A 16740-nucleotide genomic window follows, 5' to 3' on the forward strand; every position below is an offset into this window, starting at 1 on the left:
CCTAATATATTTACCTTCTATTTTTAAAAAAAAAAAAAAAAAAAAAAATACAGTATGCTTAGATATGAACTTAAGAGTACAATTTACATTTATCCTTTTTTAATCATTTATCGGAGTCCTTAAGCTAATGTGGAAATGTGGCAAACGAAATTACGGCTAACCTCTCATGACGTGTGTATCTCTGATTGATTGGTGGAAGCCAAGTCGGTAAACCGAACATACCAGACTGAGGCACGTACGTGGGAGCACTTTATCTCGCACGTGCCATGCACGTCCTGATAAAACACACACACAAATAATCACACTGTTTCCATCATCGGGTCAAGTCAGATCCGATTATCCACATGGCATATCACTTATGACACATCCCATTATCCACGTGGCACACCATATATTGCTCCCTCTTTATCCATCGAAAAATTAGAAAAGTATACCAACGAAACAATTTACCATCTCCGTTCCCTTCGTATTCTAGAGAGAGAAAATAAAAAATAAAAATGAAATTATATTATCGTTGATAGAACTTGTAAATATCTAGGGTTTGTGAAATCTGAATCGGATTACATAAATTGATTTGGATTTGATACGTCAGCTTATCGCTGGTACAAAATGGCGACGCCATTGACTGGATTGCAACACCGGGATGTAGGTGGCGGTGTTGCGGTGATGGCGACGGTGAACCAGATCGATCCTGGGAGTAATAATAATAAAACTTCGAAGAAACAGAGTTCTCCTATTCATATATTTTTGTTTTTTCACAAAGCAATACGTTCAGAGCTCGATGCTTTACATCGTTCTGCTATTGATTTTGCTACTAAATCACATGTGGAAATTGAGCCTTTGCTTAACCGCTATCACTTTCTTAGGTCAATTTATAAGCATCACTGCAATGCCGAAGATGAGGTATCAATTTAATTTGACCTTATTTTGTTCAATTATTTTACATGTTCTCCTTAAAATTGTTGCAGTATACGTATTGTATATGTTTATATCTGTATAGATGTTGTGTATGTTAGAAGCTATTTGTATATATGTGTGAATAAAAATACATTTATGGTGGTGGTTTTAGCGAGTGAAAGCTTTTAACCAGGAGGAAATGGTTGCAAGTTTTACAGTAGGTATGTAAGTATGTGTATATGGTGTGTATGTTGATTATCGCCTTGTTGTGGCGTACTAAGTCTTGATTTAACCGGTGATGAATTAGGATGAGATATTGGATCATGCGTATGGTGTATATGGACGTTATATCTGTATGGTTTAGGATAAAATGATAAATAATATGTCAAGCTTATGTTCACGAGTTTATGTGAATTCGTATACGGTGACTATCATAGGTCGTGGTCAGCTCAATAATTATGTTAGGAGCAAAGTTATTAAAGGCTCAAAGTGCACAAAATAGCAACTGGATCTTGGGGCGCGATGTACGCACCTCATGAAGTGAGGGAAACATGTGAAAAGGGTTTATAGTAGAATAATAGGGTTTATGGTTACTTTATTTATCACTTAAAAGCGTATCGGATGATTTTGTGCTTTTCAATGGTCCAATTTTGATGAAATACCCCTGAACAGTAATAAGGCAAATGCTGGATTTGGTCCACATAAATAAAAGCCGATCAATAAGCACATATATCCATCAGGTCCTATTTAAACACAATAAATCCCCATGGCTTGGGCCCTTGAGCCATAGGCCCTTTAACAACTACGAATGAAAGATGGATGGGTTTTTCGAAATATATGTTTAGGATACTGGGGAAGGTTAGTTAAGATAAGTTTTGATATAATATATCATTTGTAGCAGCTTCATTAAAGATAAAACAGAGTTAAGTGTCATATATATGGTGAATGGTATTCTAGTTATTGATATTAGTGTCATATATTTAGTACGAAGAGTGCCAACAGTAGTTTTTAAAATAGAGCCATCATAAGGCATAATCTTTTGTAGGTGAATCACGGTACTTTTGGAGGGCATAACTGTCCCTGGCCTTACATCAGGTATCTCATTATACAAAAAACTAGGAAGAGCATGTTAAATGCAAAAGTAACTTGACTACCAGTAATAAATGTTTTTACAATACCAGAGAGGGAAGTACAACATGAATTTAGACTTGCTAGAAATACATTACAAGCAACTTATTAAGCAGAAAAAGTCACCAGGCTATGACCCTGCTTGTTTATTATCATGTGATATGACTCGGTATATAGTTGAAGATTTCTGATATTTAGTCAATTTTTGAGCTCATCTATTGTCTGACTAATACTTCCATTATGTACTTAGGTACCATTTTAGAACCATGGGAATGGGTGCATTCTGGTTTCGCACACATGTTCACACATACGAATTCATGAAATAAATTAGTAACTTAACACGGAAATGGCGTGAGTATGTTTAACTAGTACCAAATAATCCATTAACGTAGTTGCGCTCATACCTGCTCAAATGCCATAATCTACAAATACATAAGAACAGTAATGTTCAAGCTGTAACAGATCATTGCATGGTTATATCCAGTGAAATAGCAATTTAGGGCATGCTTGGTTGAAGGGTTCAAGGGGTAAGTAATGGTAAAGGTAACAAAAATGATGGTTTATAAGAGATGATGCAATCAATCGTTATCTAGTATTGGGTAGTACTCAATCCCTCTACTAATTGGGGTTATATAACTAGTTATTGATTATTAATTAACTCATATTCCTTCCGTATCTGATCACATTTTTATGTTGCCATTTTCTTTCTAAAAGATAATAATATGTTGATTTTATATGAACTGAAGTGCATGTGCAGATAATCTCAGTTTTAATCAGTTATTTATAATATATACACATAATTGGAAACAGTTATATATTCATGTATTATCTTCTTTTTACCTCCCTATCTTCTTCCTACACCAACATTTTATATATGCTAACACATATATATACTGCATATATATTCATTATAATTGAAAATAATAATGTGTGTGTGTATATATATATATATATATATATATATATATATATATATATATATATATATATATATATATAGGGGCAGGATCAATGGGGAAGTAACCAATCGGGGGGAAGCAAATTTTTTTATTTTATTTTTTCATTTTTTTTGGAAATTTTTTTTTCCGGCATCAAGATCACACGAAAATATGAACGTTTAGAAAAGACACTTCGTGATGAATGTTATTATTTAGGCGGGAAAATGATCGACAAAAATAACATTCAAGATAATATTGTTCGTGAAGAATGTGAACGTTTTTTTTTTTTTTTTTCATGTTTTGTGAAGTAAAATTTAGCCCGATTTAGGGTTTAGGGTTTGGTGTTTTGGGTTTATTCCATAAACCCAAAACACCAAACCCTAAACCCTAAACCCTAAACTCTAAACCGTTCGTGTTAAAAACTCAATCTAAATCCTAAATCTAAACCCTAAATCTAAACCCTAAACCCTAAATTTCTAAACCCTAATATCTAAACCCTATAAACCCTAATATCTAAACCCTAATGGCTAAAACCTCAACATACGCTCGAAAAACACGATAATTGTTATATATTACTTCTTCGAGCGTTTTCCCGTCAAAATAAAAACATTTATCACAAAGTGTCTTTATTAAATGTCCATATTTTCATCCCATCTATAATGTTCGTGAACACAGTTTTTTCAAAAAACGAAAAAAAAAAAAGTTTTTGCTTCCCCCGATTGGTTACTTCCCTCTTGATCCTACCACTATATATATATATATATATATATATATATATATATCGTATGTGTTTGTATTATGTATGGTTTGCTCAAAAAGTATTATTTATGTGCGCGCACAACTGTTGCTAATGAACAAATCAACCAGCACCAATGACCAATGGAATACTAAGGAAAGCTCATTATATTTCTTGGTATTATCATTATCTTTTCCTTTCCTATTCCCTTCTCGAACCAAGCGGCCCCTAATTAGTTTGCCTTGGATTTGATACAGTTTCCTTCAACTTTAATGCATGTATAGATAGATATTCAAGATCCTATTGGTGGTGTTAAATGCATTATTGGTGCTACTGGTGATCTAACACTTGCCTAATTGTTTTTGTGTACAAGAATTATGAACGATAAGAGAGTCCTAGTCCAAGAAACTAACAGTTTGAGCTCTAGAGATGAATTTAGAAGTTCTAGAATCAATTACACTTGCCTAATTGTTTTTGTGTACAAGAATTATGAACGATAAGAGAGTCCTAGTCCAAGAAACTAACAGTTTGAGCTCTAGAGATGAATTTAGAAGTTCTAGAATCAATTACATTGGTACTCTTATCTGGATGCCGTTCATTGAGATAATGCAACTGATATTAAGATACTTGCCTGAACTTTTATAGTTTAAACTGTTTAACCTATTCTGGTATGTAGTCTTGACCCAAATAATAACATGTTTATTACTTTTGTTTTGGTAGGTTATTTTCCCTGCTCTTGATATACGTGTCAAGAACGTTGCTCGGACTTATTCTCTTGAGCATGAGGGCGAAAGTGTAATTTTTGATCAACTCTTTGCGTTGCTGGATTCAGACATGCAAAATGAAGAAAGCCTTAGAAGAGAATTAGCTTCCTGCACAGGAGCCCTTCAAACATCAATTAGCCAGCACATGTCCAAAGAGGAGGAGCAGGTTGGTTTTAAATTTTGCTCTTTTCACAATATCAAATCATTACCCCCTTAAATTTAAAGTGTTAAATCCACCCCCTGTAATTTCCAGGTGTTACCCTTGCTTGTTGAGAAATTTTCATTTGAAGAACAAGCTTCGTTAGTTTGGCAGTTTTTGTGTAGTATTCCCGTTAACATGATGGCAGAGTTTCTTCCATGGCTTTCAGCTTCCGTATCTTCTGATGAACAACAGGAGATGCGTAGTTCTTTGCGCAAAGTAATTCCAGAAGAAAAGCTTCTTCAACAGGTGATTTTATTTATTTATTTATATTTATCTTTCAACTTAAGTACTAAACCGTCCGTGAACATATTCAATCTTTCATTTTGGCTGACAAGTTACCGTTTGCAATTATAGATTATATTCACATGGATGGATGGTGTCAGTGTTTTCAAGAAACGCAAAAGTTCAGAAGAGGATGCCACATATCAGTGCGCATGTTCATCTTTTAGAGATGAAAACCGAGAATCATTAGATTCACCGCTTGATCGTCCTGTAGATGAAATATTACACTGGCACAAGGCTATAAAGAAGGAACTAATCGATATAGCTGAGTCAGCTAGAAGGATACAGTTATCTGGAGATTTTTCCGATTTATCTGCTTTTAATAAGAGGCTGCAATTTATTGCAGAAGTTTGCATATTCCATAGGTACACTAGCTTAGCAGTTTTTAGTTTTTACCACCTACATATTCTGTTATTGCTTCTGCATTGACATTAATATTTTTTATTTTATTGCAGTATTGCTGAAGATAAAGTTATATTCCCTGCCGTAGATGCGGAATTGTCTTTTGCTCAGGAACATGCAGAAGAAGAAAGCGAATTTGACAAATTTAGATGTCTGATTGAAAGTATTGAAAAAGATGGAGCAAACTCATCTTCATCGGAGTTTTGTTCCAAGTTATGCATGCATGCTGACCATATCATGTCTATCCTTGACAAACACTTCAAAAATGAAGAACTTCAGGCGAGCTTTCGCACAAAAGAACACATTTATTCTGTCTTCAGTGTTACTTTCTGCAATCAAAATTCTTTTATTATAAGTTCTTACAAATTGTAAATCACTTTTGCAGGTTCTTCCACTTGCACGTAAACATTTTAGTCCAAAGAGACAGCGAGAGCTTCTATACCAAAGCTTATGTGTGATGCCATTGAGATTAATTGAATGTGTGTTACCATGGTTGGTGGGGTCACTTACTGAAGAGGAAGCCAAGTCATTTCTTCATAACATGCATATGGCAGGTTTGTTGTGTAATTATCTCTAATTTTTACTTTTCATCTGTCTTATATTTTGTGCTAATTAGTTAATAGTTAATTCTGGTGTTTCAATTAGCCCCTGCGTCGGATACTGCACTTGTTACCCTTTTTTCTGGTTGGGCTTGCAAAGGCCGGCCACGGGAAACATGTTTGTCTTCTGGTACCAAGGGTTGTCCTGCCAAAGCGTTTTTAGAAAACAATGATGGTTCCACCCCTCCTTGCTGTCCCTGCAACCAGCCAAACAAGCGACCCAATTCAAGTTCACGAAAAGAAAGCAACGGTTTTGGTACTCAGGGGACCCCAAGTATTCAAGTAAAACAATCTTGTTGTGTTCCTGGGCTTGGAATGAAAAGTAACAATTTAGGAACGGGTTCTGTGAAATCGTTAAGATCTTTATCTTTTGGCCCATCTTCTCCTTCCTCAAGTTCTGGATTTTTTAACTGGGAAACGGGCATAAGCTTGATTGATGAAGGCACAGGTCGGCCAATTGATACAATTTTCAAGTTTCATAAAGCAATTCGTAAAGATTTGGAGTTTCTTGACGTTGAATCAGGGAAGTTAAATGAATCAAACGAAAGTTTCCTTCACCAGTTTAATGGTAGATTTCGTTTGTTATGGGGTTTATATAGAGCTCACAGTAATGCAGAGGATGACATTGTGTTTCCTGCATTAGAATCAAAAGAAACTTTACACAATGTTAGTCACTCATATACTTTAGACCACAAACAAGAAGAAAAGCTTTTTGAGGATATATCAACATCACTTTTTGAACTTTGTGAACTTCATGAAACCAATTCTATATCATCTGATTCTAATGATAATTCAAGAAACTACAATGATTTGGCTACAAAGGTTCAGGGGATGTGTAAATCCATTAGGGTAACACTGGATCAACATATTTTACGTGAAGAACTTGAGCTGTGGCCTTTGTTTGATAGACATTTTTCTGTGGAGGAACAGGATAAACTTGTGGGTAGAATAATTGGTACAACGGGTGCAGAAGTTTTACAATCAATGTTACCATGGGTGACATCTGTTCTTACTCAGGAGGAACATAATAGAATGATGGACACATGGAAACAAGCAACTAAAAATACAATGTTTACTGAGTGGCTTAATGAATGGTGGGAAGGTTCATCTCCATCCTCAGATGCATCTGCTTCGGCATCAGAATCTGAAAATAATGTCTCACAAGGTATCTTTATTAAATCTGCACTTTTGACCCATTAGTGATAAATATAACCTTTAACAGTCTGTTTATAAGTAAATAAGTCAACGTTTTATCTCTAATTTTGTCGTAGATGGTTTGGATTTGATAAGTGCATTATGTAGTCTGTACATGTAGAAGAATATAAATTTGGTTTTATTTTTCTACTGTTTTAGTTGGTGATGTACATGAAGGGTTGGATCCAAATGATTATACATTCAAGCCTGGGTGGAAAGATATATTTAGGATGAACCAAAATGAGCTTGAGTCGGAGATAAGAAAAGTTTCTAGGGATCCAACTCTTGATCCCAGAAGGAAGGCCTATCTCATTCAAAACCTAATGACCAGGTATATGATTGTTTTTTCTCATTTAGTCTTAATTCCAATCCCTAATTTATTAGCTTTCATATATTTTTAGCCACTTTTTTATTATTAAAAGGGTCATATGCAATAAGTGGCAACTAACTTTATATGATTCCATATTATTGGACATCATGTTTTCTCTCTAAAATATCAGCTTACATTTTATGTTTATTCCAGCATCCTATTATCAATATATCCATAATGGCAATATGTGTCTGACGTGTGATCATAATCAAAATTTTCTTTTGATCTCTGGTTTAGGTTTGTGGAATTACATTTTTGATTAGGGATTGGTTTGAATTTTGGTATGGTTTGGTGGTGGTGTTTAGATGTGGTTGTAGACTTGTAGAGATAGTGGTCTAGCTAAAAAAGAAAAAGAAATTAAAGACGTATAAGTTTTCTTCAGATAATAAGAATTTGTGTTTTCATATGATAAAAATCCACTAAAATGGCACATGACAGCTACTAGGTAATGTGATAACACATTACGCCTCTTACTCATTGGCATCCACATCAGCTTTAATTTGACAATTTTTTAGAAGATACCAGTTACCCTTTCGCTATAATGGGTACATTAGTGAAAGTACATTGCTAAAATAAAATAAAAAAGTGGAAAATTCTACTGTTTAAAGGAAACGTTCAATTGGATATTATACGATATTGCTGACTTATACATCTGATGGTCATTTTAGTCGATGGATTGCTGCCCAGCAAAAGTTACCGCAAGGAAGAAAAGGCGAAACATCAGATGGTGAAGGTCTACATGGATGCTCTCCTTCATTTCGTGATGCAGAGAAACAAGTGTTTGGTTGTGAGCATTATAAGCGCAACTGTAAGCTTCGAGCTGCTTGTTGTCAGGAGCTATTTACATGTAGGTTTTGCCATGATAATGTCAGTGACCATACAATGGATAGGTAATAATCTATTTAAGATTTTTATATTATTTTATAATAATCATGGCTTACGGCTTATTCAAATAAACGCTTTAATCTATTCATTATCAGGAAAGCTACAACTGAAATGATGTGTATGAAGTGCCTGAAAATTCAACCCGTTGGACCAACTTGCTCAACACCATCTTGCAATGGATTTTCAATGGCAAAATATTATTGTAGCTATTGCAAATTTTTTGATGATGAAAGGTAATTCAACTATCCTTCAACTCTTGCATTTGCATCAAAAAATTTCAGTCATATTCAATTTTAATTAATTGTTGATGTTTCCAGGACGGTGTATCATTGCCCTTTTTGCAATTTATGCCGGCTTGGGAAGGGGCTCGGGATCGACTTTTTCCATTGTATGACTTGCAACTACTGTTTGGGGATAAAATTGGTGGATCATAAGTGCAGAGAGAAAGGCCTGGAAACAAACTGCCCTATATGCTGTGATTTTCTGTTCACATCGAGTGCGTCTGTGAGAGCCCTACCATGTGGTCATTTTATGCATTCTGCTTGCTTCCAGGTAGCATGTCGTTGCATGCTTATGCATAGTTTTAACATATTAAAAACATCTTATGCTGAATTATTGTCTTCACTTTTGATAGGCGTATGCATGCACACACTACATTTGTCCAATATGCAGCAAATCTATGGGAGATATGTCGGTAAGCTAATGTTTTATTATATAGCACCATTTGCTTTCAAAAGACTGCAGTTAAGATAAATATGGTTGAAATGACACAGTACAGAGTTAAGTGGATTTTATATTCAATATCCGTGTATGTTAAATGTCTTCATAGGGTATAAAATGGGGAAGTATAGACATTGGTCTTAAATTTGATTTAATTCAAGCATGCCTACTTGTTCCTTAGTTAGGCCACAATTAGATGCTTCTAGTTAAGGATTTATAAGATGAAATGATGAAAGATCAATCAATATTTGATGATAAATAGCTTTAGGTCTCGGTACAAGAACAATCAATATTTTGATGAAAAATCTTTTGACTTGAAGTGCACCTTGAAGTGCAAACTGTTGCACTGTGAGTTAATCCAACGTAGAGGCTGCCAAATAGGTGATTACCGTATTGATACATGTGTGATCTGATTTATTTGTATAAATCCCACTGATTAAAAGCTTGATCCATTTGATCTGAAAATCTGGAATGATTCACTTATTGACCATTTTAATTTTAATTCACTTTAAATACTGTTAAAGCTTCTCCAATAAAATATTCATTTCTATTGTTTTTTAATTGTGACTATATCTTTGATTTTATTTTAAACATCATAGTTAATAGTTAATAGTTAATGATAAATCGGTTAACATGTGATTATGTTATTTAACAATGCATCCCATAAGACATTAGTGCTTTCTATTGCAACAGTTCTATTAGCTTTTTAAACAGACACTAATAGTAGAGGAACTCGCTAGGTAATGAATCGTAGCGATGAAATAAATAAAAACATAGTAACATGAGAATTTAAGATACAACTTCAATGCATGCATTGTCTCTCGTGACAACTGATATCTTTTGTTTCATGTTTTAAGACGTTTCCAACCTTTGTTTGGTCACCTTCGGGTGATGTTTCCAATGGCTTAAAATAATCAAATATCTAATACTACTAGAAATCAATCATCAGTTGCTTCTCATAAGATCAAACGGACTGAAGCTATCAAGGATTATGATATCTGTAAATATGATGATCTTCCAAGTTTGCTATTGGAAAATACTCCGTATAACTTTATTTCAATGTCCTGCAGGTGTATTTCGGGATGCTTGATGCTTTGATGTCTTCTGAGGTGCTCCCAGAAGAGTATAGGAACCGCTGTCAGGTCAACATTTTTATTCTTGATCCACATTACATATTTTCGCATAACTGTTAGTCAACTCGACTCATACTTATTTTGAATTAAAAAATCAGGATATTCTATGCAACGACTGTGATAAGAAGGGAAGTGCTCCTTTTCACTGGCTTTACCACAAGTGCGGTTCCTGTGGATCGTACAACACCAGAGTAATCAAGGTTGACACGATTGCTGATTGTTCAAATTAGAAGCTTGCATTTTGTAAAACGTGTAAATACACTTTGATCCAATACATTAGACGTGACTCGTGGGAGGATGTACATTGCAATATCTTTTGTTGCCATGCATTGCGTTGCTTTGCTTTTTTTTTTTCTTCTTCTCGTTTCTTATATAAAACTCAGCACTTCGGATTTGTAGTATGTTCAAATTTTTCAAAGGAGGGACGATATGTGTTATTTCTAGTAGTTAGAATTGATCGGTGTCATTTTGTGTAAACTTTGAAAGGTACCCCTATATACTTAAATTTGATACGTTATGTTAGCTACATGTCCAATTAATTAATGGAGTAATACTAATTAGTATGATGATACATTATTGCCAAATGTTCTTTTGAAGATGTGGTGGAAACCATTATAAGATGTATAACAAACGTTGGTGAATTAGATTAGACAAATGATAAGCCTACCTAAATTCCAAACTAGTTATTTAGATAGGTTTGTTAACCCTAAGGTGAAGCCACGCTATCCGAGACCAAATCTATAGATATAATTTAATCTTTTTGTCGGGTCAATGCCTCTGTCTACCTGAAATAAAAAATATAAAATAATCTTTTGTCGGATTTGCAAACTACTATACGGGGTACAATTTTTAGTCATACATCATTAAAAATTAAAAAAATGTACTTTAAAATGTTGTAGAGTACTCCGTACAATATTTATGGATACAACAACAAAATTCAATACCACATGAGTAGTGTATGGGGATGTGAGATGTAGACAATCCTTCTGTTATCTGAGAATAAAAACAAGTCATTTATCCACCCAGAGCGAAAACACTCTCAAAAGTAGAGAAAGTCATCTTTCTCTCTATTCGACGGATAAAGAGATTGCTTCTGAATGGACCTCCCGCCGATAAGTAGAAATTTTTACTTAAAAAAATTATAAAATAAAATTGAGATGCCATGAAAATGGTAGAATTAAATTTTCATGGGTTTTAAATCCTATCTGGAATTTTAATTTAATCCTACAATATTTATGGATCATTACCAAATAATTACGGAGTATATCGTTAATCATGTTACAATGACTATGTTTCAACGTTTAACACTGCCTTACATACTCAAAAATACTATTTTAAACTTAATCTTTAGGTTATCCAACTGAGATTTATAATAATAACCTTAACACAGAACTTATGAATCAGGGAACCAAATGTGGATATTTCAACATATATGCAGCTAGCATGACCTAGTTTAAGTGGTGTTAATTAACGTAGAACGGTAGAAGTAGTCGATGTATAAGAAACAGGAACAACAAATAATATGAAGTGGATCATTGTTTGGGTTTGTTTGCAGTACGTTATGTTCATATCTGAACTGAAAAAAGGTAATTAACCAATTGTCAACTATGATGGGGGAAAATCAGATGATTCTAAGTTGTTGGCTAAACTGTATGGGCAGTTGTAAGTTTCACAACTCAAGAGCCTATCACCGTAAACAACTTTATGCAAACGACAATTACTATAATTTAAAATGGTTCATGTTCCCTTGTGGGATTTAATATCTAATATAGCTAGCCCCTATAAAACGAACCTAAGCTTGAACATCTATTTTAATCCATTGGCTACTTTAACACCTCCATTATCACGAATCTACATATCTATGATTGTACAACATTCTAATTACCTTTACCTTTTATGTACTATAATAATAATAATAATTCATTCTCGTACAACATCGTATATATGCTCATATTTTTAATAATAACACCATATCTTGTTGTACAAACGCGCAATCATCGGTATATTTTTGTGTATCTTTTGATTCGAATTTCATGAGGGTCTAAAGCATCATGATCTCTAATATTAGGAAGAGTCCAATATCACAGATATGACAAATTCAAATTCATTGGTTTCGAATGAATCGTTCGTTGTTTAAAGTTGTGAATTGTACCTTCGATGTTGATTGTATTGCTATATACGTGTTAATATCCTAGGCATTTGTGTGATGGTCACTTGCGAAAGTTTCCTGTACTAGTCCGACCAATTTATTTGAGTCCTCGTATTTGGTATGGTGGTCCAACTTTTCATTACCTCCACAACTCAAGAAACAAACAATAATATATGAAGAATTAATATTACTGTAATATAGTTTATTCAATTAAAAATAGACTTGCGGTTCACTAATATTTAGAAACTTCGATTTAAGTTTAATTACGATGCTTTTCATTTAGAATAAAACTTACATAAGGCATAAGCAATAAGCTTTTACATATTGTCATATTCGATTGATGATAATCAGAATTTTTTTTTTCTTTCCAAAAATAACGAAAACTCATATAAAAACGATGTCGTATTCTAAAGGAAAAAGTCATTAACAGAAAATACAAATAAACAGGAAACAGGGAAAGTCGCACCTAGAAAACAACCAACTAAACGAAAACTATCTATAAACAAGTCTCCCCTAACAATCCGAAAACCTTAAAACAAACTAACCAATACTAAATAGAATACTGCACGATAATAACATGAACCGAACCAAACCAAACGAACTAAGTGAAATCAACAAACAGAAAAAACGAAAAAGCACAAGATGAACCCAACCAATCAACCTCTAGGTCACGCACTTTTCAACTTATAATTACCGTCTCTATCAAAATGTTCTTCCCGAACTGATTCTCTATCTTGATGATAAATCATATACTGGACTACATATTCCATGCATTTAATATGACAAAATTTCGTCGTACACATCTTCATCTTTTTTTTTCCAGTGTTGTTTTAGCTCATTTGTGTTGCTCCCTTTTCTTTGCTTCAGGTTGTTCTATCCCATTGTTTATGTTGTTGCTTCATTTCACTTGCGGTTTGCTTCGTTCACTAGTCACTCGCGATTTTAATAGTAGTTTGGGTGATTTCCTTGGTTTTTATTTATGTTTTGCGGTGGTAGTTTATCAATGGGTTATGCTATTTTAGTTTGATTTAGGGATTTCAGTAGTGTTTAGCCGACGGATTATACGTTTGATGTTAGGCGGCTTGGGGGTTTCAAATTACTGTTTTATTCGGTTTCACTTGGACTACGTTACTCATGTACTTCGTTTTAGCCTCTTTGGGATGGTTCCTTTTACTCGTTACCGGATTCCGCAGTTGGCATGAATGAGTCGTAGTTATTGTTTCTTAGTTTCTTCAACATCTATGCATACCACTGCTCGATGGGTTTGGTTACTTCTTTAGAGTGTCCTGACATACCCTGGTCTGTTTTGTCCTTGAGATGACAACCTCTTGAAGTCTCAGACAGATTTGACTATCTTTGTAAGAGGTTTGATTTTTGGGGTGTTATTTACGTGGTTCGGGTATCGGTTATTTCTATTTTTTTTTTATGTTTTGGGTGTTTCACCCAATGTTGAGTGTAGACGTTTGGTGTGTAATACCGGCCATTTTTTTTTTACAACACAGCGGAAGTCTTATTTAGTAAAGTCACAACCTTAATTACATTAGTACAAACACCACTTAATTAAGTTTACTTTAACAAACGGTGTTACTTTATTATAAACACGGTTACAAATGTTTACATCAGAGTTGCAAGTCAAACATGTCTTCTACATCAAAGTCCGATCCCATCAGCAGTAGCTAAACCTGCAGGGGGAGGAATGTGGGGGATTAGCGCATCGCTAAGTGAATGAAATCTATCTACAGATTAAGCTTAAGCAATCCATCATACAACAGTCAGCCAACATGCTTACAACCAATAAGCATACAAATAAGGACAATATGAGGATCGACAGCTTGTACGGGCACACGAACCTAGCTGATCGGGATAGGATCTACCGATAGTCTTTCCTACCAAGTCTCTGCATAACTATCTGAACGCAACACATGCGTTCTTCTATGCTATACTAAACAGACTGTAGGACTTGGACTCAACCGCCCTTGGAATGGTTGCCTCACACGAACTTCAACCGACCTAGGAATGGTTGAAAGTCCCCAACCGCCCTAGGAATGGCTGATGTCAACCAGTGCACATATACAACATATATAGATCACATAGCATGCAACTATCCACCTAGCATGACAATCACTACACTACATAAATGTAGTCAGAGTAATCCATAGTAGCATGATTTTCTACTTAAACTCTATCCGAATATAGACCCACTCACTGATTACCAGCAACTGAAGATTCTCAGAGGTCTAATCTTTCTGAGTCTTCTCTTTTCTCTTTTCCACCTGAGAATAGACATAACACAGTCAGTAATCATGTCTTGATATTAAATCAACAACAAGATAACAACACTATAGATCAACACTTAAACACTTAAAACTATTCTGCCAACCGTAAGAGTAACACTCTCACTCGCACGTTCGAGAACACTCAACCGTTTGGTTGACAACTTACTCGTACGTTTGGTATATGACCAAACATCCAATAACGAATCACCTGATACGTACAGTTTGAAATGTCCCGTTCTTATTGATTAAAAACGTTCCATATTAATTGATTTCGTTGCGACGTTTTGACCTCTATATGAGACGTTTTTCAAAGACTGCATTCATTTTAAAACAAACCATAACCTTTATTTCATCAATAAAGGTTTAAAAAGCTTTACGTAGATTATCACATAATGATAATCTAAAATATCCTGTTTACACACGACTATTTCATAATGGTTTACAATACAAATATGTTACAACGAAAGAAGTTTCTTGAATGCAGTTTTTACACAATATCATACAAGCATGGACTCCAAATCTTGTCCTTATTTAAGTATGCGACAGCGGAAGCTCTTAATATTCACCTGAGAATAAACATGCTTTAAACGTCAACAAAAATGTTGGTGAGTTATAGGTTTAACCTATATATATCAAATCGTAACAATAGACCACAAGATTTCATATTTCAATATACATCCCATACATAGAGATAAAAATCATTCATATGGTGAACACCTGGTAACCGACATTAACAAGATGCATATTTAAGAATATCCTCATCATTCCGGGACACCCTTCGGATATGATATAAATTTCGAAGTACTAAAGCATCCGGTACTTTGGATGGGATTTGTTAGGCCCAATAGATCTATCTTTAGGATTCGCGTCAATTAGGGTGTCTGTTCCCTAATTCTTAGATTACCAGACTTAATAAAAAGGGGGCATATTCGATTTCGATAATTCAACCATAGAATGTAGTTTCACGTACTTGTGTCTATTTTGTAAATCATTTATAAAACCTGCATGTATTCTCATCCCAAAAATATTAGATTTTAAAAGTGGGACTATAACTCACTTTCACCAAATATCACTTCGTCGAGAAATTTGACTTGGCCACGGGTTGATTCACGAACCTATAACAATATATACATATATCAAAATATAATAGAAATATATTCACAATATTTTCTTTATTACGTGTTGATGATTTTTAGTTGTCCAGTTAGCGGTCCGATGTTAGAAGTCCAAAATTGATCGTACATGAATAAATTAATATATATATCTTGAATCAATCCACGACCCAGTGTATACATATCTCAGTATTGATCACAACTCAAACTATATATATTTTGGAATCAACCTCAACCCTGTATAGCTAACTCTAACATTCACATATAGAGTGTCTATGGTTGTTCCGAAATATATATAGATGTGTCGACATGATAGGTAGAAACATTGTATACGTGTCTATGGTATCTCAAGATTACATAATATACAATACAAGTTGATTAAGTTATGGTTGAAATAGATTTATTACCAATTTTCACGTAGCTAAAATGAGTAGTTTTTACCAATTTTGTTTTGCTCGCCATTTCTTCGTTTCTAATCCGTTTTGAGTGATTTAAGCGGCCAAGGTTTCGTATTGAACTTGACTTTATGAAACTAAACAGAAAAGGTATAGGTTTATAGTTAGAAATACAAGTTACAAGTCGTTTTTGAAAGAGGTAGTCATTTCCGTCGAAAGAACGACATCTTGATGACTGTTTTGAAAAACATACTTTCACTTTGAGTTTAACCATGATTTTTGGATATGGCTTCATGTTCATAAAAAAAAATAATTTTCCCAGAAGTATAGCTTTTAAATCAAAGTTTTTCATAGTTTTTAATTATCCAAACCAAAACAGCCCCCGGTTGTAACTACGATGGCGTAAATCCGGTTTTATGGTGTTTATCGTGTTTCTGGGTTTTAAATCATTAAGTTAGCATATCATATAGATATAGAACATGTGTATAGTTTATTTTAAAAGTGTAGTTAGAAGGATTAACTTTATTTGCGAACAAGTTTAGAATTAACTAAACTATG

General features: G+C 34.2%; 1 protein-coding gene across 1 annotated transcript; it reads left to right on the forward strand.

The window, feature by feature from the left end:
* The first annotated feature begins 446 nt into the window (after positions 1 to 446).
* LOC139840038 (zinc finger protein BRUTUS-like) lies at positions 447 to 10792 on the forward strand. Its single transcript, XM_071830261.1, has 14 exons — positions 447 to 903; positions 4420 to 4629; positions 4717 to 4911; positions 5020 to 5312; positions 5403 to 5628; positions 5735 to 5903; positions 5995 to 7113; positions 7302 to 7473; positions 8181 to 8402; positions 8493 to 8630; positions 8715 to 8949; positions 9032 to 9091; positions 10188 to 10259; positions 10349 to 10792. The coding sequence occupies exons 1-14, from the start codon at positions 610 to 612 to the stop codon at positions 10478 to 10480; spliced, it is 3537 nt and encodes a 1178-aa protein (XP_071686362.1). The 5' UTR covers positions 447 to 609; the 3' UTR covers positions 10481 to 10792.
* Positions 10793 to 16740: the final 5948 nt, after the last annotated feature.

The sequence above is a fragment of the Rutidosis leptorrhynchoides genome, chromosome 4 (genome assembly GCF_046630445.1).
Source record: "Rutidosis leptorrhynchoides isolate AG116_Rl617_1_P2 chromosome 4, CSIRO_AGI_Rlap_v1, whole genome shotgun sequence".
Taxonomy (NCBI): Eukaryota; Viridiplantae; Streptophyta; class Magnoliopsida; order Asterales; family Asteraceae; genus Rutidosis; species Rutidosis leptorrhynchoides.